Source organism: Thrips palmi, unplaced genomic scaffold (assembly GCF_012932325.1).
Source record: "Thrips palmi isolate BJ-2018 unplaced genomic scaffold, TpBJ-2018v1 HiC_scaffold_18, whole genome shotgun sequence".
NCBI lineage: Eukaryota > Metazoa > Arthropoda > Insecta > Thysanoptera > Thripidae > Thrips > Thrips palmi.
In genome coordinates, this window is record NW_023144627.1 from 9,859,015 (window position 1) to 9,882,068 (window position 23,054).

General features: G+C 59.1%; 1 protein-coding gene across 1 annotated transcript; it reads left to right on the top strand.

Moving 5' to 3' along the window:
* Nucleotides 1–499: 499 nt before the first annotated feature.
* LOC117644690 (dual specificity protein phosphatase 15-like) lies at nucleotides 500–22,977 on the top strand. The gene is made up of 7 exons (XM_034384303.1): nucleotides 500–624; nucleotides 16,546–16,662; nucleotides 16,923–17,047; nucleotides 18,053–18,224; nucleotides 21,677–21,855; nucleotides 22,320–22,532; nucleotides 22,719–22,977. Exons 1-7 carry the CDS (start codon nucleotides 604–606, stop codon nucleotides 22,975–22,977), a joined length of 1,086 nt encoding a protein of 361 aa, XP_034240194.1. The 5' UTR covers nucleotides 500–603.
* The last annotated feature ends 77 nt before the right edge of the window (nucleotides 22,978–23,054 follow it).

A 23,054-nucleotide genomic window follows, 5' to 3' on the forward strand; every position in this document is an offset into this window, starting at 1 on the left:
CATTATCAGATTGGAAACATCGGAATGTGGGACGAACGGACCACGATAACCGACAAATACAGTGCAATGAAACGTGAGTGAGAAGAGGAATGAAGAGCAGAGGACAGCAAATGAATGGCGGAGCGTCGGTCGACGAACGAGCGCGACGACGTAAAGCAACGTGAAGCACCGGGAGCTGTAAACACAGAGCCGCACAGAGCCAGCCAGACAATAAAAACGGCAATAAAAGCCAAGATCTCTGGCGACAACAAAAAGCCAGGCGGCGTTTGCTACGCCACCCTCGAAAAACAAAAAACAGAAGAAAAACGTAAAAACGCACCACACCACCTACGGCGCCGATGTCCACGCCAAGGAAATTGAAGCTTGCGGTGGAGGGGGCTGCTTGTGTTCGAGGCGGGGGTGGGGGTTGCCGGCATGCTCCGGGTGGGGCGGCGGGCCCGCGCCCGCAGCGCAGCAGTGTGCCCCAGAGCTGCCCCCGGGTAGCACGCGTTGGCGCCGAGGGCTCCGAGCGGCAAGCCCCGCGCGGCGCGCCGGCCGTGGTCTGCATGGCCGTCGCCGCGAACACGTGCGCACGGGCACGGCCGAGGGCTCGGCGCCACCACCATGGGCAATGGCATGAACAAGGTAAGGAGCCTGCCGCCTCGTGGGGCACGTGTCACGGACGGCGTCGCGTTGTTGCACCGCCTCGTCGTGCACGTGTCACGGACGGCGTCGCGTTGTTGCACCGCCTCGTCGTGCACGTGTCACGGACGGCGTCGCGTTGTTGGGGCGCCTCGTCGTGCACGTGTCACAGACGGCGTCGCGTTGTTGTGGCGCCTCGTCGTGCACGTGTCACGGACGGCGTCGCGTTGTTGTGGCGCCTCGTCGTGCACGTGTCACGGACGGCGTCGCGTTGTTGTGGCGCCTCGTCGTGCACGTGTCACGGACGGCGTCGCGTTGTTGTGGTGCCTCGTCGTGCACGTGTCACGGACGGCGTCGCGTTGTTGTGGCGCCTCGTCGTGCACGTGTCACGGACGGCGTCGCGTTGTTGCACCGCCTCGTCGTGCACGTGTCACGGACGGCGTCACGTGTAGAGAGCCACGTCCCCCGGGCGAAACTGCTCGAAACTATTCACGAAGCGTCAGTCACACACAACAAGCAGTGCAGTCTTGATTAGCACAATCCCTGAGACCCCCAGAGGAACTCGGCCATTCTCGCCTGACCTGCTTCGCGCGCTTCGCCCGCTTCGGCAAGGAGGACGCCTCTCCCGGTAATCCGATCAGCACATGCACGTCTCTCGCGGAACAAGCCAAGTCGGAGGCGCGACGCGCGTCGCCAACGGGTGCATCGCGACGTCGCACAGTGGGCCAGAAGACCGGCGCAGGCGACCAAAACACTAGATGCGTTTTGAGCTTCAGAGTCGCTAAACAGGGCTCAGGCCAAACGTGTGACTTCACCAACGGATTGCTCATTCGAAGAGCAATCCATTGGTGGGGTCATATGTACGGTTCAAGTCCCATTTAGCGACTCTGGAGCCCAAAACGCGTCATGAAGTTTGACCGCCTCCACCGGTCTTCTGGCCCACTGGGCGTCGCGAGGACGCCGAGACGCCTGCGGACTGCCGGTTAGGCAAGCCCGCCACGCAGCCGTGCGCTGCAGCCGGCTGGGTTGCCTACCCGGCATTACCATTACCATTACGGGCGTTCGTGGCGTTCGGGAAGAAAGTCTGTCTGTCTGCCTGCCTGTCTGCCTGCCTGTCTTTTTGTCTGTCTGTCTGTCTGTCTGTCTGTCTGTCTGTCTGTTGGTATGTCGGGCGGTCCGTCTCCTCGTATGTCTGTCTGTCGGTGTCGGCTTACTTCCGGTTAGGCGTCCGTTCGCCCGAGCCTCGCCTCCAGCACCACGACCGCGACCAAACTTTGCGGCTGGAAAACTGGAAACTTTTGGCAGCGAGTGTCCCTTCACGCCGCTTCACGCCCAGTCGCTGACGGCCTGACGGGCATAACTTTCCTGCCCCCTCTGCATTTTGCGATTCCGGCTGGAGCCGCGCGTTCCACTCGCCGGCCGAGTTGCCGCCGGAACGCTGCGGCATGGTTGTCCCTACACGCTAAAGTTCTTGGGATTATTTTGTTGCGAGTGTAGAATCGAGACCAGTTCAGGTGTGCTAACTGTCTGGAGACAATATTTTTATTGACTTTGGACTCCCCGTTTCGTACGACTGTCATCTTTTTCTTTGATTGAAACACCTTTTTGGACTTTTTACATTTTGAGCAAGTGCATAAATGAACCAGCCCCACTCCTCTCAAGCGGTCGAATTGAAAATGTATGTCCTAATTTCGGGTGACGGGTAAAATTTAACCAGGCCGGAGGAAAATGACACTGATTTGACGCCATAAAATGTGGGCCGAATTATACTAGATATCAAGCATTGCATATGCATTCGCAAAGTTTTGTTTCAAGGACAGAGACGCTGCGCCCTGCGTGTCCGAGATTTTATGGCAGATAAAGTTTGTCAGCAGGATCGGGCGGGAGTGTTGGAATAGGTTCTGACAGAGCAGAGTTTCTGCCGGCTCGGACCCGACACTCGATGGACAGTGGGTAATGCGTTCAACCGCAACCCCCCCCCTTTCCCCTGCACCATAAAACCGTGCATGTGCTCTCTGCTGCGTCGACCCAGCGCGCTACTCAGTCGCAACGAGGGTGGTGGTCAGTTGAGAGTCCGATGAGGGAAAAGGAGAAAATAAAAGAAAAATAATTCCAAAGCTGAGTTTTGAACGTGGGTCCGAAGACTTGGGAAGCGGTGCCTCTACGCCTTCAGCCACCATCCAGTCGCTCTTAGAGCGCTTTATGTCGAGATGGACGTCGTTCTTGGCGCGGTGCGGACTGCGGGGAGCGTGGGCCGGAGAGGTGTGCCAAATCTACCCCAAATATTGGTCTCTCCCCCCTCCCACACCGGCCCACATTTCCTAGCCCGCCCTACAGCACCCTACACCCTACATCATGCGTCATCCAGACAAATCATGGTCGACTAAGCACCACGCCCCACAACCCCGCAGTGTTCCCTGGCACCACTATCCCCCACGCCTCGGCCGCGCCAAAAAAGACGGAGAAAAGAATGGAGCAGTGGGGAAAAAATCGAAGGGGGGGAAAAGAACGCAGCGCGGGTACTTGAACTCGGGACCCTGCAAATGGCTTCTGAGCAGCAGAAGAAAGGGGAGGGGCGAAACGAAGTGAAATCGGACCGGGTGCTGTTTGTCATGCATTGGCTGCACTGCGGCGGGGCGGGGCGGGGCGGGGCGGGTGGGGCGGGTGGGCGGGGTGGGGCGGGGCCAGCAGGCAGAAGGGCGAGCAGCAGTCGATATTCAATAAAGAGAGGTACGCGGGAGGCACAAACTGACACCAGCGCCCCGCTCCGCTCCGTACCGCTTCATATTGACGAGGCCACTGTTGCCGGGCAGAGCCAAGGCAGAGCCAAAGCAGAGCCAAGCGGAAACAAGAGGCAGAGAGCGACGTCGACGCCTACACTGCCCAGCCCTGCCTTGCCTTGCCGCCCGTCGAGTCGAGGATAGGCAACCCGGCGCGCCACGGCGCCGACGGGCTTACCCGCTGTCTGGGCGGCGAGGCGCTCGCCACTGTGGTGTGCTCGAGCAGTGTGGGAGGGCCTGCTGTGTGCGAGAGAGACAGAGCGTGACCAACCTAAGAGTGGGACAGAGACAGTGATGCAGCAGGTAGGCCCTCCCGTACTGCGCGACACAGTGGGCCAGAAGACCGAAAGTATGACCCCACCAATGGATTGCTCGCTCCGGACTAGGAATCCATTGGTGGGGCCGCCGGCTGCGGCTTCTCGGTCCTTCGGCTGGATCCAGGACGATCCAGGACGATCCAGGGCCCCAGCATTAAGTGGGGCTTTAAAGATTCACGCCGAGCGCCTTAGCGTCCGCACCCAATCCGCACCCGTCGGATCCGTCTGGCCGGCCGCGCCTCCGGAACGGGGAATAGCGCTAAACGATCATCCCTTGCCTCCCTTCTCTCTCTCTCTTCTCTCTCTCTCTCTCTCCCCTCTCTCCCTCCCTCTCCGGCAACACGACCTTTGGCCTCCGCAGTAGGGTACCGTGCCTTTGCCACGCTGTCGGGGAAAGGCAGCTGCTGGCACTGTCAGGGGAAACGAAACGAAACGGGGGAGAGAGGAATTGCTCAGCGGTATTTCCGGCTTCGTCGAGAATTTTTATCGCGAGCACACACTGTAAAATGTTTAGATGGTTTAGATTGCCGCGTTTCGTCGCGTCTAACGCGCCTGCGTGCGTGCTTTTCGGCGGGAAACGTTCATGATACAAAAAAAGGGTGAATTTACCCCTTCGAGGGATGTGGGAAAGAGGGGGGGGGGTAGGAATTTTAAAAAAATCCACGTGGGTAAATTTAGCCGCTCAACACGTGGTGAAACTACCCTTGTTGTTTTCTACAGTGCACTGCACACACTACTCCGACTGAAAAAAAAGAATTTGTTTCTTGATTGATTTTTTTTTATTGCTGCTGCATTTCGTTTGGAGTGTCTTGTCTTTCTCAATCCCTTCTCTCTCCGACCGATAATAGCACATTCGCGAATTAGATTGAGGCTCAGCTCTTTCCGAGCGAGCGCGAGCCTGCAGGGCCCACGTGCTGCTAAAGACTACCCCGGCCCGCATGGCGTGGCGCGTCCGTCTCTCTCGCACCCACATACACTGCGTGGAACCACACTGAAAAACCAAACGTGGTCTAGACCGCATCATTGGTGTGGTCAAATGGATGCCATTTTGACCGCATCAGTTGGTGTGGTCTAGACCACGTTTGGGGCGTTAAGTGTGGTCTAGACCACACCAAACGTGGCCAAACGTGGTCTAGACCACACCAACTGATGCGGTCAAAATGGCATCCACACGGAGAAAAAGACTTTGCTGTGGCAACAAACACTTCGTTGGGACAACTAAGAGATTAGTTACTTTTTCCGAAACCAAGACGCTTAGCTGATCGAACTAATCATTCGCTTGTCTCAACAAACAGCATTGCTCTCCCTACGATTTCTATTAGTTGATGCAACAAAACTATGAATGTAGTCTTAACGTCATCAATTTTGTAATGATCATCATGAAACCTCGTTCTACGAATGCATAAACTTAGTTCCCCGGGACTCACAAAATTTGCTAGGGCGGCAAAATTTTTTTTGTCATCAGTGTCACAGTTTTGGGAGCCTGTACGAAACACCTGTTTACCCCAGCGCGTTACAACTGCTTCACGCCTCTTTTGTTGTAACGACGAAATTGTGAGGCTCTCGCCTAAAAGGGGTTGCAACCGTGCTCAGAGGCACGATCTCCCTGTGACGTCAGCATCAGAGCTGCAAGCTCGGAGAAAAGAATCGAGCACATCGAAGTCCCCGGATGGGGATTTGAACCCGCACTCTTCGTATTGAGACGCGACATCGCAAGCCACTGCGCTGCCGATCTGCCTATGCTATCATGGTCCGTCGCAGCGACTTGAACACTTTGCAGAAGCTGCGATCGTCCAGCGGTCCGGCGCTCGCGCGGGCAGCTCACAGCGTGAATCTGGTTGGGCAGAGACCCACTTCACGTTGATGTGTAGCTGAAGTAGTCATGACTTCGCTGCATCCTTTGATGGGTCGGATTATTCCATTCACCTCCGCCCGTTAAAATTTTGTAAGTCGGTTGAACTGATCAATTGTTTTATGCTTGGTCTCCCCGGGGACGCGCACCTTCAGAAATAACCACATCTGTAGAGAACCTGCACATCACGTGGCTCAGTTCCGTCCCTCATCGAACTCATTACTTGTAGCTTTGCCTACATGAGCCAATATATTTGCTTTCAGAACAATATTGGCTTCGTTCTCAGAACTAAAACTCAATCGCTCTTGAAGTCAAGAAACTAGTTACAGCAGCAAGTGTTTCTCGTTCCTTGAAGCTACAAATTTGTTTCAACTAGTAATCTTCTTAACGTTGCGACGGCAAGAAAAAAGTTTGTTGTCATAACCAACTTATTTTGCTCCGGAAAAATTAACTAACTTTTTCGTTGTCACAACTAACTTTTTTTCTCCGTGCATTTGACCACACCAATGATGCGGTCTAGACCACGTTTGGTTTTTCAGTGCATGCCCAGGGCCAGTGGTTCCGAGAGTCGTTTTCGTCGCTCTGTCTCTCTCGCACCCGTGGGGCGTCCCCATTTGCGAGAGAGACAGAGAGCACACTAAATGTTTATGTAGAATTTTGTACGTGCCACCTGCACGATTTTGTGCATGCGGGGAATTTGCATAATATTATGCGTAAGAATGCATAAATTTATGCAAATTCACGCACAATTTTATGCACGACGGCATACAAGTTTAAAATTATGCATCACCACGTACAAAATTGTACACAAACATTTAGTGTGAGACGAAAACGACTCTCGGAGTCAGTCCGCACGGGGAAAAGGACGACATTATGACGAGGGGGGGGGGTGCCTGCACTGCAAGGGCAAGGGCGGCGGGGCGATACGTGCGGGCCACCTACATTGTGCCCCGCCAGGGGGGAGGGGGGTTGGGAAAGGGGGAGGGGGGCGGAGCAAGATGGCAGGTTTATCCCGGGGATTAATTGAACTGCATGAATCTCTGTCCGGGGCGGCAATTTGCAATGCACGACGCGTGCAGAGCGGCGGGGCCGCGGAGCAGCCAGTGTTTTAATTATCGATTCCACTCCACTGCATGTGTGAGTGCGCACGCCGCTCTCTTCCACGCGCACCTCCACCGTGAAATACGGCCGCCCCTTTCGCTTTTGTGTAACAATGCGCAGAGCGCAGCCAGCGCAGACCAAAGCCGTTGGCGAATCCGTTTGCAATGCTAAACGCGGGCGCGGGGCGGGGTGCGGCGGGGCGGGGCGGGGTGCGGCGGGGTGCGGCGGGGTACGGCGGGGTGCGGCGGGGTGCGGCGGGGTACGGCGGGGTACGGCAGGGTACGGCGGGGTACGGCGGGGTACGGCGGGGTGCGGCGGGGTGCGGCGTGGTGCGGCGGGGTGCGGCGGGGTGCGGCGGGGTGTGGCGGGGTGTGGCGGGGTGTGGCGGGCGGGCGGTCACGGAGCGGGCAGCGGTGTCCACCTCCCCGGCGTCCACCTCCCGGTGGCCTAGTTCCGAGTGGACCCGCCGCCAGCCCGCCGCCGACTGGGCCGCCGATCAGCGCCAGCACGGAAGAAAACAATTAGTCAGTTTCCCAACCAAAAACCTTTTTTTTTAAAAAAAAAAAAAAAGTAAAAACAACGAAGGAGATAAAACAGGGAACTTGACTGCTTTCACTCGGCGGCGGTGACAGTCGTGAACGGAACTGCAGGGAAACAAAAATCTTGGTCAAAGCATGGGCGTGTATACAAGCGCAGCCCCCGCTCGGTTTCCATCCACTGTGTTTCTGCGCGGGACCGCTGCTGCTACACTGTGCTATTCGTCGCGAGCGGCCTCATTGAACACAAGACCCTGTGATCCGTTAATTCTGTGCCGCAGCCAATCCAGTTCCTCCGACGGGCAGCCCTTATAGGGACATAAATACAAGACAAGACAAGGCCCGCGCATCGGATGGAGGCCAAGGAGGGGAGGGGAGGGGGGGCAGCGAGCGACATGGACTCGTCGTAAACCAGTGCAGACGGATGAAACTAGCTGAGGAGGCCGACCCGTCCGGGGAGCAGCAGGGGGGTCTCCGGGACCGCGATCGGATCTGGCAGCCCTGGGGGCGTGGGGGGGGGGGGGGGGGGCGCAGCAGCAGTGGGGGTAAGTGGGAGAATTGACGCAACTCTACTACGGCAGTTGACGGGGATGCAGGGGCGGGCCAGGGGCGGGTCGCGAGGGTGGGGGGCACCGGGGTCTGGGGCGGGTCGGCGGGTTGGGTCAGTCACGGTCAATTTCGGCCGGCAGCGGCCAGCGCTCTGCGTCAAAGAACAAGGAAAAGGAGGGTCCCCGCACGACCACCCACACGGACGGACAAACACACTCACACGCTCGCACTTAAACACACCAATGCCTCTCTCTCTCTCTCTCTCTCTCTCTCTCTCTCTCTCTCTCTCTCTCTCTCTCTCTCTCTCTCTCTCTCACACACACACACACAACACACACACACACTAACACACACGTACACAAGCGGTGGTTACTCCTCCGCCCCACTGACCCCAAACGACGACTCGGCCAATGGTGTGCTTCGCTCGCTCCGCTCGCTTTGCTGACGGGCCGCCAGTGCCGCTGCCGGCCTGGTCGATAAGACGGGATTGTTCCTCGTCGGGCTTTTGCCTTTTACACGAAGCACTAGTGGCCGTGCTGGCCGTGCTGGCCGTCGGGACCGCTTCCCTACACGAGACGCGGCTTGACGGCGTGACACGGCCCACAGCAGGCCAGAGGACCGGCGCTGGCGGCCAAAACTCTAGACGCGATTTGAGCTCCAGAGTCGCTCAACAGGACACGAACCGAACGTGTGACCAATGGATTCCTCGTTCGGATAGCAATTCGATGGTGGGGTCACACGTTCGGTTTGAGTCCCATTAAGCGCCTCTGGAGCTCAAAACGCGTCCGGGATTTTGAACCAGTGTCGGCGACACGGGGTAGAATAAATCCCGCTCGACGTAGTGTGACCGCGTGACCGTCGGCACGGTCGCCGCCCGGGGTGAAGGGCCCAGGGTCCCAATGTTGCCGTCGCAGCTATCGTTATCGTCGGCGATGGCGGTGTAGTCGATCGGGGAAGCAGCCAGTGGGGGCGCTTCGCCTTCGGAGGGAACGGCCGTTGCAGGCGCTCGTTCTCCACGAAGATCAGCCGGTGACGCGCTCGCCGCGGTCGGGGAGTCCCTCAGCCGAGCTGCCATTGCAGTCGCTCGGACCGTGGATCCACCATTCATTAGGAAATATCAATCGCCCCCGAATTGCTTGTTCTCCCACCACAAACCTGCTTACAAACTAGTTACAACGTTAACCTAGGTCGCCACCGCGAGCGTGCGGCGGCTCGGCGCGCGCAGCGCCATCTCGCGGCGACTCGCGGAACCTCGTCCGCGCGCGAGGTCAGTTTGAGCGGTTACAGTAGGTTAGCGGGGTTGCCAACCTCAGCCTGCCTACTGGGCAGCAGCCTCTCCAGAGCAAAGCACGGATATTGCTTTAGCGATTCGGCAGGCAGGGTTGAGGTCGGTGGAGGTTGGCAACCCTTTGTACCCTGGGTGCCTGCATGGCGGGAATTTTCCCCTTTTCACGTGGCAACACTGCGCGGGCGGCAAGCCTGGCTTGGCGTGCTGCTCACGTCCTCATCATCAGCTCAGCCCCCGGCGCCGCCATCGCCGTGGTGGAAGCCGTGCCGCGCCGTGCCGTGCCGTGCCGTGCCGGGGCCGCGAGGGCGCGGCGACAGTCACGTTTGTCGCTGAGCGTCCTGACCTGCCTGACACACTATTAGTCCGGCCGCCGAGCGGCCCACCCTCGCCGACGACGCCCCGCCACCCCTAGGGCAATCCGACCCTCGTTGCTGGACCCACCCCCAGGGCCTGTACACTGTACCCCCCCCCCCCGCCCCGCCACCCCTAGGGCAATCCGACCCTCGTTGCTGGACCCACCCCCAGGGCCTGTACACTGTAAACCCCCCCGCCCCGCCACCCCTAGGGCAATCCGACCCTCGTTGCTGGACCCACCCCCAGGCCTGTACACTGTAACCCCCCCCCCCCGCCCCGCCACCCTAGGGCAATCCGACCCTCGTTGCTGGACCCACCCCAGGGCCTGTACACTGTAACCCCCCCCCCCCCGCCCCGCCACCCCTAGGGCAATCCGACCCTCGTTGCTGGACCCACCCCCAGGGCCTGTACACTGTAACCCCCCCCCCCCCCCCACGCAACGCCGCCCCTTGATTCATAAATCGTAGCACTGCTCGCGGGAAGCGCCACCCAGGGGCGGTCCGAACCAACAGTGTGCCGTGCTGCCGTGCGCCTCGCCGCCGCTCCTGCCGGCAGGCTGCTGCTCTCCGAACTTGCCGAAACGGCCCACTGCAGAATCCAGCTTCCAGACCTCGACAGGTTTACGGCGAGCCCCCGCGTATAACTTTTTCTCCAAGTATTAATTCTTTTTCTTCGCGAGAATTAAATTTCTGCACTCTTCTGTACTTTTCTTTTGCGCGGGGTTTTTAGTTTACAATGGACATGATGACAACAATCATTCAGACAAGGCTGTCTGTCTGTCTGTCCGTCTGCCTGTCTGTCTGTCTGTCAGTTGTTTTTCAGCTGCGCCCTCCCTTCCCCTCCCCGCTGTGTCATGTGTACCGCGGACAGCCGGCTGCAGCCACACTGCACGACAAACAGTGTCTCGACACGTGTCGCCCTGTATTCCCTGGCGCGGCGCCGCAGCGTACGCCTTGTGGGCAAAAACAACGGAGATTGCGGCCGAATCATAACATTTTGTCCCAAGTCCCGGTGCTGCTGGTGGTGGTGGCGGCGCTGGCGGTGTGGTGGTGTTGTCGTCAGCAGCATGCCGCCGCACGACACAAAGTCCCAACACAGCCAGCACATGCCGCCTCGCATGTGTCGTTGGTAAACTGGACCGGGTCAGACCCCGTAAGCATCTCGCCTTCCGAGCAGCTTGCTCAACTACCACCCTTCTCCGCTGCTATACCCCTCCCCAATCAACCCGTCCCTTACTTACTCCCTCTCTCTCCTTCTCTCTCTGTCTCTCTCCCCCCACCCACGCACCCCCCTCCAACCCTCCACACCGTAACACCTCACCAAGGCGGCTTGCCACCCCTTCCAGTCTGCATAGCAACCCTGCATGGCTCTGTGGGCGCCCCTGGAGCGCACCACATGGTCAACAAACTCGCCTGGCGTGGCGTGGCGTGGCGTGGCGTGGCGTGGCGTGGCGTGGCGTGGCGTGGCGTGGCGTGGCGCACCACGGTGTTCGGGGCGCCCGGAATGTAGGTCAGTCGCATGCAGAAGGAGACCTCAAGGCAGGCCGGGGCAGGCAGCAACAGCAGCAAGTCTGGAGGCACTCACTAGCCGCACGGAGGGGTCGCGGAGAAGCCGCCCCCGCCGCATGTGTGTGTGTGTGTGTGTGTGTGTGTGTGTGTGTGTGTGTGTGTGTGTGTAGAGGGGGGGAGATGCGTAGTACTGTTGCATTTCACGGTTGAAAAGTGTGTCTTTATCTCAATACAAAAAAGCAGAGGGCAGAAATCGGTCAAACCGGTTTTAAAAACAATGATGATGTAATTAGGCAGTGTCAGCTGACAGGTCACTACCGAGGTGACTACAGTATTGTTAAGTAGCCCGAGTAGCTAGATAGCCAATCACTGTTTGACAGAGAGAAAGTCACGTGACGTTGTGCACAATGTCTTTCCGGTGGCACCTTTACTTTATGCCCGTACTTCCAATTATCAAACCTCCAATAATTTTATTTTCCAGAGAAAAAATTAATAATATTGGTTTCTGTGTGGCGGCCGAAGCCAAGCCGCGGCGTCGTTCGGAGCGGAGCGGACCGGGCTGCAAAGTGCAAAACGACTGGGCCCTGATTGGGCGCGCTGCCAAGTAGCGCCTCTAACCCATTTCGTCCATTTTGTCGCGTGACGAGACTGGCAAGACCGGCGAGACTGGCCAGCAGACTCATTCCGAGAGTCGTTTTCGTCGCTCTGTCTCTCTCGCACTCACGGGGCGTCCCGAGTAAGGTGCGAGAGAGACAGAGCGAGACTCTCGGAATGCAGGCCCGCCGTAATGAACGGTCAGGGAGAAGAACTCGTACCGGAAGTGCGCGGGCCCGGCGGGCCGGAAGCCAGCGGGCATAAAAAATGATTGGTGTCGGCATCGCAAAAAGAAACGAGAAGCGTGGAGGCAAATGGCCCGAAGCGCGCGGGGAAAAAGGATAATGACTGAAAAAAACGGCGTTTAAACACTGTGCCTGGCCGCGGCGGCGTGCAGTTCATCCCCTCATCCCGGCCAGATTTATTTTCAGACGGACGCGGCCCCATCCCTTGTCTCTCCTTGTCCCTCTCTCGCTCGCTCCCCCACGTGGCCCGGTCTCACCCCCCCCCCCCCCCCCCCCTCTCTCTCTCTCTCTCTCGCGCGCGCGCGCCCCGACCGCGACTCGCCCCGTCCCGGCCGTCCCGCTCCCGGATCGATGCGGGTGACCTTGACGGGGGAGCTCCTCTCCTGGAGTTCCGACGTGTCGCGAGGGGGAGGGGGGAGGGAGGGGTGCTCTGTGATGGTAAACGCGTGCATGGCCGTGTCTGTCCCGGAGGAGGGGAGGGGGGGGAAGTCCCACGGGAGGGGCCGAGGGTCCCTGGGGATTAGGTGCGGAAGGGCGGGGCGGGGCGGGGCGGGCGGGGCGGGCGCGGGGCGGGGGGGCGGGGCGGGGCGGGGCGGGCGGGGCGGGGCGGGGGGCGGGGCGGGGGGGGGGGGGCGGGGCGGGGCGGCAAATCCGGCGGACGTGCTGGACCTCTCCGAGTCGCTGGGGTCCCGCTCGGTCCCGCTGCACCAGTTGCCTGCCGTCTGCCCGGGGCCGTCTGCAGCACACTGATTCCGAGAGTCGCTTTCGTCGCTCCGTCTCTCTCGCACTCGCGGGGCGCCCCGTCTGGGTGCGAGAGAGACAGAGCGAGGAAAACGACTCTCGGAATCAGTGTGCGGACTGGGGCAGGCTGGCCGGAAGACGGCCGCGCATTTAAAAGCTCGTCGTGCGCCCCCTGCTGGTCCCCCCCCCCCCCACCGCGTTCTTTTCCCCCAGTCGCCTGTCAGCTGGCGGCATGATATATCGGTGTCGTCCTGGACCGTCCTGGACGGCAGGGCGCTGGCGGCGGTGGGCTTCCGTCTCCGCGAAAGGGGAAAGGGGGGAGGGGGGGCGCCTCGGTTGGAAACAATGCCGCGGCTGGCTTTCATTTTACAGGTGGAGTTGGCCAAGAGGGATTCATCGTCGTCGCCGCGGTTCTTCTGAGCGGCCTCGGTGACGGCAGCGAGATGACAGTGTGTCTGCGCGGTCGTGCGCTTGTCTGCGTGCTCGTCGTCGCGGTGCTCGTCGTCGGGGTGTTCGTCGGGGTTCTCATCGTCGGGATGCTCATAGTCGTGGTGCTAGTAGTCGGGGTGCTCGTCGTCGAGATGTTCGTTAGGGTGCTCGTCGTCCGGGTGCTCGTTGTCGGGGTGCTCGTCGTCGGGGTGCTCGTCGGGGTGTTCGTCCGGGTGCACATCGTCGCGGTGCTCATCGCTCGGGTGCCCGTCGTCGGGGTGCTCGTCGTGAGGGTGCTCGCCGCAAACTGCGCGCGCGTCCGCGGCGCGGACCTCAAAGAGCCACTTTTAATTAGTTGAGGCGGTGCGCCCGGCTCGGCCCGGCCCGGCTCCGCTTGGCCCGACCCTGCACTCGAGGGCCCGTGGAACTCTGCGGAAGGACACAGCGCAAAGTGTTCTGGCACCAGTGATTCCCCCTCCCACCCTCTTTTTCTCACCCCACGCACTGCACTAGTTGTGGCGCACCGAGTTGCAGAGACAGAGGCATCCCTCTCTTCCCACTGCCCTGCAGACTGATGCCGAGAGCCGTTTTCGTCGCGCTGTCTCTCTCGCGCCTGTACGGGACGACCCATGAGTGCGAGAGAGACGGAGCGACGAAGACGACTCTCGGAATCAGTCTGCAGGGCTGGGCAGGGTGTCCCGTTGCAGGTGCAGGGTGTGCCTGGGGGTGGGACGGAGACGGGCTGAGCCAGAAAGCCTCAGCCCGCGGCGGGTGCGAGCGGGAGGGCGCGAGCTGCCATTGGTGGGTCCGACAACTGGAAATGGTCGCCTTGGAACTTGGACTTTCCCACTGCAGGCGCTGGGGCGGCAGCATCGCACGGCTATGAGAGGCACTCTGCCAGCGCAGCACGGCATGGCACGGCACGGCACGGCAGGGCACGGCACGGCACGGCAGGGCACGGCACGGCACGGCACGGCACGGCACGGCACGGCAGGGCACGGCACGGCATGGCACGGCACGGCACGGCATGGCACGGCACGGCACGGCACGGCAGGGCACGGCACGGCACGGCACGGCAGGGCACGGCACGGCGCCCTTGCACCAGAATTACGAGCAATCACTTGGCTGTCTCTCTCGGGACTTTCTTTCAATTGCCTCCCCCTTTAGTTGAGGTCCGTTTTCCCCGGAACATATTCCCCCGGGGATCCCGGGGGGGCCCCCGGGGCGGGGTCCCTTTTCCTTTTTCAGGGGCCCGCCTCTGCTGGGGGTTAAAGCCCCCTCCCCCCCTCCCCTTTAAAAGTTGAGGGGCCCCGGGCCGGGGCCGGCTTTCCCGGGAACCCTATATTTCTTGGGAAATTGGGCCAACCAAAAGTTTCGGGAAAGTGCCCCTTTTTAATCAATTGGCGCAAAAAAGGGATTTTTCCCAATCCCCGCAAAAATGTTTTTTAGGGAGAAGGGCAAGGAGGGGCGCCGGGCGCTTGGGCTCGCGCTGGGGCCCTTGCGGGTGGGGGGTGGGGTTAGGGGGGGGAAACCAAAAACCCTCCCCCGGGGCTCACCGGGACCACCCTTTGGTTTCCGCAATGGAAAGGTCCCTTGGAACGGACTTTCCCGGGGGGCCCCTTGGGCCTCGGAGGGTTTGGGGCCTTTTGGGGCCAGAAAATCCCGGGCACCCCAAAAACAAAGGGGGGAAGGAACCCCCAAGGCAGGCAGGCCAGGAGGGCAGGCCCCCAATCCCCGGCCCATGGCAAAACCCAGCAAAAAGGCCGGCAGGCAAAACCCCGGGCCTTCCCCAGATAGAAAATTTCATTTGGTGCTTTTTTGGGCTTTCTTTAATTTTTTGCTTTTGTAGGATACCGTGTCAAAAGACCACGGCACAGCATCATTCCAGCCAGTGGTGGATCCAGGGGCGGCCCAAAGGGGCCGGGGGCATCACTTTTTGCCTATTTACAGGGGTAAAGTGTTGCTTTTTGCCTGCCGTTTAGGCGCCTGTCTAGGTGTAAGGGGGGATTGTCTCCCCCCCCCCCCTCCCCCGATCCACGCATGCTTGCAGCAAACTTACAACGCGTTGATTCTACAGAAATTTAATTCGCAAAACAGTTGTGAGTTATTCCTATGCAGCAAGTTGACCGAATTTCGCGAATTCCTCTCTCCCTTTCCTTCCGTCCTCCTTGTTCCGAGGTGTTTCCCCTGGCCTTCCCTCCCCGCGGTCGCCGAGGTGGCGCGCTATTGGCCATATCGACACCGACCGCGTCGCGTGGCAGGGGGAGGGGGCAATTTACCAAGGCAGTCGAGAGGTTTGCGTGGCCCAAACAGTGGCGGCGACATTAGCAGCAATCTGGTAGATGGATCCGGGGGAAGGAGGAGGGAGGGAGGGAGGAGGGGGAAGAGGGAGGGGAAACCGGAAACAATGGATGACGCATGTGGAGGCGGTTGACAGCATCGAAGTTGATTGAAACCAACGTGATCATGCCCGAACGGCGCAGTCGGGGGTGGGGGCGGGTGATGAAGTAAAACACGTATCGACAACCTGTGGGCATGACCTGAGCCGACATAACTCTTTTATCGCACACGCGAAACAAAAAAACACTTTCGAAAAGCTCATCTCCTTGTCGGTTGGCACTGATGGAGGTGGCGGGGCTGGGTGGCGGAAGCGCAAAGGGAGGAGTTGGCGTCGGCGCAACTTCCGTGATGCAGACCAGTTCCCAGGGCTTATCTCTATTCCATTATGGAAGACTGCTCAAACAGAAAGCCGCACACAGACCGGCCCCTTGCCAGCCAGGCAGCCAGCCCGCCAGGCAGCCGCAAACCCAACACTTCCCAGAGTCGCCAAGACCGTCGCTTCCGTTCGCCAGCATTGATTTCTCCCCTGAAAACTTGCACACGATGAATACCGCATTGAAACAAATTGGTTTTTTTTTTTTTGAAATATTTGAAATAAAATATGAAAAGTATCAGTGGCGGATCCAGAGTCGGCCTAAGGGGGGGCAGCACTTTTTGCCTACTTACAGGGGCAAAGTGGTGCTTTTTGCCTACCTTTCAGGCGACTATCTAGGGGTCAAAAGGGGGGGGGGCAATTGCCCTCCCCCCCCCCGGTGGATCCGCGCTTGAAAAGTATACACACTGCTACTGTGATGATAAACAGTTTTTTTCATGAACCACGCAGGCACACCCTGAAAAGCCATTTCTTGAACCAAGAAAATTGACTTGCCAAAGAGAATTTACTTGGAACCATTCAAGTAAATTCACTGGAAGCAAGGATGTTATTTTGTTCTAGAAACGGCGTTTTTTTGTGGCCTATTTGGGGTGTAGTTCGCGTTCTTCACAGAATGATTTCTTTCAAGATTGATTTTCTTTCTGGCGGCACAACGCTGCGCACGCCACAAGGCGCTGATTGCCCCTGCATATTGGCCGCCGTTTAATGTTTGCCGCGAGCGGCGTAAAACAAAAACAAACAACAAAAACAAACGAGGAAAGCAAACATGGAAAATCCAGGAAGGGCGCGGCGCTGCTAGGCGGCCTGGCGTGGCGCTGGCGACACCGTTCCAATCTCAGTCCTGCTCTTTGTTTTTGTTGTTTTTGTTTTTGTTTCGCCTTGTTCGCCGCGTTCATTTCCATTTTCTCGGTGTGCAGGTGCTGCCCGGGCTGTTCGTGGGCAACTACCGAGACTCCAAAGACGCGGCGCAGCTCGACCGCTTCGGCATCACCCACATCCTGGCCATCCACGATGCCGCCAGAAAGCTGCACTCGGTGAGTCGGGTCGCGGGTTCGATCCTCACCAAAGTTCTTTGTTTTTTTTGTTTTATTTCACGCTCAAAACCCTTTAAATTTTAGACCTTACAAAGAAAAGTGCACATAAGCTTAGTGCAAAGAAAATACTTCGTAATTTTCTTCCTTTTTCTCCGTATAAAGATCTAGATATGTAGTTCGTACCTTACATTTTTTCGAAATAATTCGCAAGGTTTCAAGCGTGTTCTGCATCAAATTATTTTATTCTCTTTTTCTTTCAGGACAAGCACTACCTATGCGTTATGGCATCGGACACGCCGGACCAAAACCTGCAGCAGTATTTCTCGCTGTGTAACGACTTCATCCACGGCGCCCGCTTGCGGGGCGGCAACGTGCTCATCCACTGGTAAGTCCGCCATAGTGCACAGTGGGCCAGAAGACCTGGAGGCGGTCGAGATCCCGGACGCGAGCTCCAGAGTCGCTAAATGGGACTCGAATCGAACGTGTGACCCACCGTGGTCACACGCTCTGTGTGAGTCCCATTCAGCGACTCAGGAGCTCAAATAACCGTCCGGGATTTTTACCGCCTCCGCCGTTCTTCTGGCCCACCGTGCATAGTGCCCGTCTGCGGGTATCGGGTCGATCAGTGTTGCCACCTTGCTGAGCCCAGAGACCGCCTTTGGCACCCGGTGCCTTTCCGAAGGGCCCCTCCGTAATTTATCGATTTAATATTTCACGGGCTAGCCCTTTGCGCGGGAAGCAGTGTGCTTGCTCCAAGTTGGAAGCTCAATTATTCCCGACTCCATCAGGGGCGCATTCCCGAAACATGGTCACCTTGAAGGCGTCAACCCTTTACGTTAACCTCCGAGATGGTTGCCACGAACCCACGACCACGGCGTGGGGAAAGACCCTACTCCCTACACCACGCCCACGCCCAATTTCGGTAAAAATGTCGGTTTTTCATGTTTGTTTTTTGTGCGTGTTACTGTTGCTTTTGTTTCCGTCAAAGCCTTTTAAAAATTTTACTTTCGTGACCCAGTGGCCCTGTGCTGCCGCCAGTCGGATAAGGCAACCCTTTACATAATGCAGCGCACGAGGCATGAATGTTTACCCGCGACCGCATCGGCCTGTTCCGAGGACGTCCCCGAGCCGATTAGTCGAAGTGCTCACTCTCGTTCCCCCCGACGTCCCCAAGTCAGCCGATGTGTTCATCCGTTCCTCTCGACGTCCACAGGTCGATTAGTCGGTGTTCATTCCTGTTCCCCTCGACGTCCCTAAGTCGATTAATCGAAGTGTTCACTCTCGTACCTGCCAACTCCTCAAGTCGATTAGTCCATTGTTTTCGTTCCTCTCGACGTCCCCAAGTCGATTAATCGAAGTGCTCACTTTCTTTCCTTCTCGATGTCCGCAGCCTGGCGGGCATGTCGCGCTCGGTGACGGTGGCGGTGGCCTACATCATGAGCGTCACGTCGCTGACGTGGAAGGAGGCCCTGAAGGTGGTGCGGGTCGGCAGGGCAGTGGCCAACCCCAACTTCGGCTTCCAGCGGCAGCTCCAGGAGTTCGAGGCCTACCGCCTCGGCGAGGTCAGTAAACCCTCCCCCTCCCCCTTCCCCTTCCACCTTCCCCATCCCCCTTCCTCACGTCCGGGCAGCGCCCTGTTGCTAGTCTAGCGCGCCTACGCCTAGGCGGGACCCGCCCGGCTGGGCTGGGCGTTGGCGCGTTGCGTGCTGACTGCGGGGCCATTGTGGGCCCTCTGCGGGGTCATGCAGAGCGACCGACTGCCGAAAGAACCCGCATGACCTCTACCAGGTCGCCGTCATGTGTCCCGGTTCTCTCAGACGGTTCAGCACCCAAAAAGATGGTTTCTTGATTTTTGATTTTCTTGGATTTTGTAAGAAAAATAATCTAGACACAAGAAACATTTTCTTAATTCACTGACGACTGACGACTCTCGGAATCATTCCGCGTGCCGCGGGCAGGCAAAAGGTCGGAGGACTTCCAGCGCCTTCCTGGAGCGGCCTCCAGGGAAGGCGCGGCAGGCTGATTCCGAGGGTCTCGCTCTGTCTCTCTCGCACCAATACCGGACGCCTCATGAGTGCGAGAGAGACAGAGCGACGAAACCGACTCTGGGAATCAGTCCACTGTCCAGCCAGCCGCAAGCGAACCCTCGTCGCGGCTGCCTCGGCCGAGCCGAGCCGAGCGCAGGGCCGCGTTGACGGCTCGCTGGAGGCCAAAGGATTACTGCGGACTTCGTGTTCCTGTCGCGTCGAAACGCCATGAGAGAGAGAGAGAGAGAGAGAGAGAGAGAGAGAGAGAGAGAGAGAGAGAGAGAGAGAGAGAGAGAGAGCGTGCATGCCAACACTGACATGGGAAAAAAACCACAGGGACATCGATCCCTCCCGACTTCAACTACCGGCTGGTGCTGCGCTGGCGTGCCGTGGCTGGCACGAAGGCGGGGCGGGGCGGGGCGGGGCGGGGCTCCCCTGTCAATGGCCCCGAACGGGCGAGGAATCGCTTCCGCTGATCGCTTTAGTGGAAGCCCCTTCCTTCCCCACGAAAAGTGCTCGCTCGGCGCTGATGATGTGCTTGGGCTGGCTCAGGAGAGGGTGTCATATTGAATTGGGGGGAATGGGGGAGGCGCGGTGACACAGTAGACCGATTCCGCACGGCGCTTCGTCGTTCTACCTCTCTCGCACCCCTAGGGGGTTACGCGGTTACGTCGTGAGTGCGAGAGAGATAGAGCAACGAGGCCGCCTGTGCGGTTCGCAACAAATAAAAGGGTTGGGGTTCGCGACTCACTCGATGCGATTCGCTTATTTACGAAATGGAAACATTCGCAGGACTGGAGTGTTTTTTGTGTGGCTTGCCTCATAATTTTTTGGCACGTGTCATGCAATCATCCTTTTGTTACGTGGAGGGGGAATAGGGCCTCCCCGATAGGTGATGACCCTCCCCGCCCAATCAGGATCACAATGCGGCCGATACTTGGGCAGTCCACGGGGCATTTACCTGTAAGTGTGATGGCTCAAGCCGGGGTATTGAACTGGCGAATGAATAAGCAATGCTGAATGCTGCCTACCGTCCGGGATGGGGAAAAAGGGGGGGGGGGTTACCCCTTCCCCACCTCTCTCTCTTCTCTCTCTCTCTCTCTCTCTCTCTCTCTCTCTCTCTCTCTCTCTCTCTGTCTCCCGGAGCTGGAAAGAGAGAGACGAAGATAGATTGGGTGGGATCACCGTGTCAGGCACGATGCGCGCTGTGAGCCCTCACGCCACTGTCATGGGTGCGCGCCTCATGCCTGTCCGGCCCAAGGCGCCCAAGGCCCTGCACCTGTGAAGGCCTGTGAGGCACACGTGGCCCCACGTGGGGCGAGGTGGCCCCGGATGGGGCGCCCCGGGGCCCTGCAGGGAAGGGCGCCTCTTGCAGCGCCAATCGCGTTTCTTTTCCTAAAGCGGCGGTAAGCCGGCGATAAGCAGCCGACAGATTACGAGAGTCGGTTTCGTCGCTCTGCCTCTCTCGTACTCGTGGGGCGTCCCGTGCAGGTGCGAGAGAGACGGGCCAAAGAAAACAACTCTCGGAATCAGTCTGCAGGTGCGCAGAGTGGGTACGTGAACAGTCGAAAAAGACAGCAGCACCAGCAGCGATGCAGAAGAAATAAAACAAAGGACAAGAGCAGTACCTGGAATTCCCACTTTAACCTGGAAGACCCCCTTTTTCTAGGGTGGGACTGACTGGGAATTCCAGGTACTGCTTTTGCCGTGCTAAAGAAAGACAGTGGTTCCTAGAGAAAAATTCTTTCTTGTTTTATTTTTTTTTTCTGCGCTGTTGGCCCCACTGCAGGCCGCGCCCCCTTGTCGACGGCCCACTCACGGCCCCTAGAGGGCCGGCCTGGCGATTCATCGGGAAAGCCCCAAGCCCACGCGCTCCACGCGCCCAGCAGAGTCGTCGCTCTGTCTCTCTCGCACTCACGTGGCGTCCGCTATAGGTGCGAGAGAGACAGAGCAACGAAAACGACTCTCGGAATCAGCCTGCGGGTGCTCATTGTCTCCCTGACGTGCCCCGGGCCGATCGGGCCGCCCCGGCCGAAACGAAGTGCGAAGTACCGACCCAACAGGCACAGCAGGCGTAGCGGGGCAAACAGCGCTACCCGCTGGGAGCTCCTTGGAGACCCGCCGCCGCCCTTGACCCACGAGCGGTGGGGGAAGGTCGCTAGGAAGCCCGTCCTGCCCGCCCTGTCCGCCCCCGCGGGTCTGGCCCTGGGCCTGGGCCGGGACCGGGACCCAAACCATGCCAAGCCCAGTGCCGCCCAGTGCCTGGCCGCCCTCCATGCTCCGCCACGCTCCGTGCCCGGGCCGGAAGCGCGACCCGGACTCCGAGAGAAAGCACTTGTGGTGCTTCCGGAGGAGCCGGAGCCGCTGGAGCTGCTGGAGCTGGAGACCAATAATGGGGCCGCATGCTCCCCTACGTTGCACCACCACGACCGAAAGCTGCTGGTATTCTCCTGACTCCCCACCACATATTATGCACCATGACTTACACTCCTTACTTACACTCACTTACACTCACTTGCACTTCTCTCTTACACTCTCTTACACTCACTTACACTCACACTCATTGGCACTCACTTACACTCACTACACTCACTTCACTCCTTACACTCACTTACACTCACTTACACTCACTTACACTCACTTACACTCACTTACACTTCACTCTTACACTCACTTACACTCACTTACACTCACTTACACTCACTTACACTCACTTACACTCACTTACACTCACTTACACTCTCTTACACTCACTTACACTCACTTACACTCACTTACACTCACTTACACTCACTTACACTCACTTACACTCACTTACACTCACTTACACTCACTTACACTCACTTACACTCACTTACACTCACTTACACTCACTTACACCCACTCACACACCCTTACACTCACTAACACACATGTGAAACACGGGGATATATGTAAGTACATATGATCCACTAAGATGACCCCCGTCGCTGGTTGTTGTTCTGCAGGAGCGGCGCCGCCTCAAGGAGCGCTACCCCAGCCTGGCGCTGCAGGCCACCGACGAGGAGCTGTGCCGCCAGCTGCTGCTGTCCTACCAGGGGCTGCTGCTGTCCAAGGACCTGTGCGAGGGCCGCTGTCCGCTGGGGCAGCCCTGCCCCACGGGCCTGTGCCGCTCGCCGAGCAAACGGTGCGTGAACAGTGTGGTGGGCCGTCCGAGAGTCGTCGCTCTGCCTCTCTCGCACTTCCGGGGCGACCCGTATGGGTGCGAGAGAGACAGAGCGACTAAAACGACTCTAGGAATCTTCAGTGTGGGAACAGCGCCACGCGCCGCGCCGACCTTCGCCGAGCCCGTTCGCACGGTTCGCACGTCAGCGCGTCGAATGGGATGCCTAGCCTCGCGGCGGTCGCCTCATAGCCGCCTTACGACCCTGCGGCGTGCATACGCCTCTGGAGCACTGGTAGAGCCGGAGCGTACTTCTACGCCTTTCTTTAAGCGTAGCTCCCGCCTATCTAAATGCACGGGAGAACTACCTCCCTCCCCTTGAAGCGTATAAAGTCTTCAAGCGTAGTTGTATGCTTGACTGAAGCGTAGAGGAACGGTTACGTTTCACCAGTGTGCTTCTAACCGCCGCCTTTGCGGACCATCCCCAGGACGGTGCGGCGCAAGTCCTCGACGCAGAGCCTCGGCGGCGGCCGCCCCACGCCGCCGTCGTCGCCCTCCACGCCCAGGATGCTGCCGGCCACGCCGACCGGCCCCGCGGCCGGGACGCCCGGGGGCAGGACGTCGACGGGGGGCTTGGTGCGCAGCGGCTCGTCCATCAGCTACCGCCACCGGACCAGCGTGTCGTCAGCGCCGCCGTCCAGGTGAGCGACGCAACCCAGTGAGCGCGTACGGCGTAGGGACTGCCTACCTCAGCCTGCAGGCAAGCGCCTGCGAACGACGCGATAGGCAACCCCGCCAGCACGTCAGTGCGACGGGACTGCCTACCCTCGTACCATTACCACTACGGGCTGGACCACAAATGATCATGCCCGCCCGGTTTGCCACAGGTCCTCGTCCCGCGTCGACCTGGCGCCCGGCGCCCTGGTGCGCACGGGTTCGACGGCGAGCTCCCTGGACCACCACGGCCACTGGGGCGGCCCCGGCTCTGGTGCCGGGCCGGGCTCCGGGTCGCGGCGCTCCGTGGGCTCGGCGCCCACCTCGCCGCGCGTGTCCCCCGCGCCCTCGCCGCCAGTGACGCCGGCCCACGTGCGCGCCCAGCACGCGCAGCACGCCCAGCAGGCGCAGCGAGTGCCGGCGGTGTCCTGAGAAAGCGCCGCCGGGCCCGTCACGGCGCCGATGGTGAGTGTCCGCTTTACAGTGGCGCGGAGCTGCTGGAAAGAACG

What these genes read in the sequence shown, in the direction of transcription:
- LOC117644690 (XM_034384303.1), top strand. Translation starts at nt 604, where the DNA reads ATGGGCAATGGCATGAACAAG. An exon ending in TGGGCAATGGCATGAACAAG is followed by an intron (nt 625 to 16,545) that starts GTAAGGAGCCTG and finishes CTCGGTGTGCAG; the next exon opens with GTGCTGCCCGGGCTGTTCGT. An exon ending in GGCAACGTGCTCATCCACTG is followed by an intron (nt 17,048 to 18,052) that starts GTAAGTCCGCCA and finishes CGATGTCCGCAG; the next exon opens with CCTGGCGGGCATGTCGCGCT.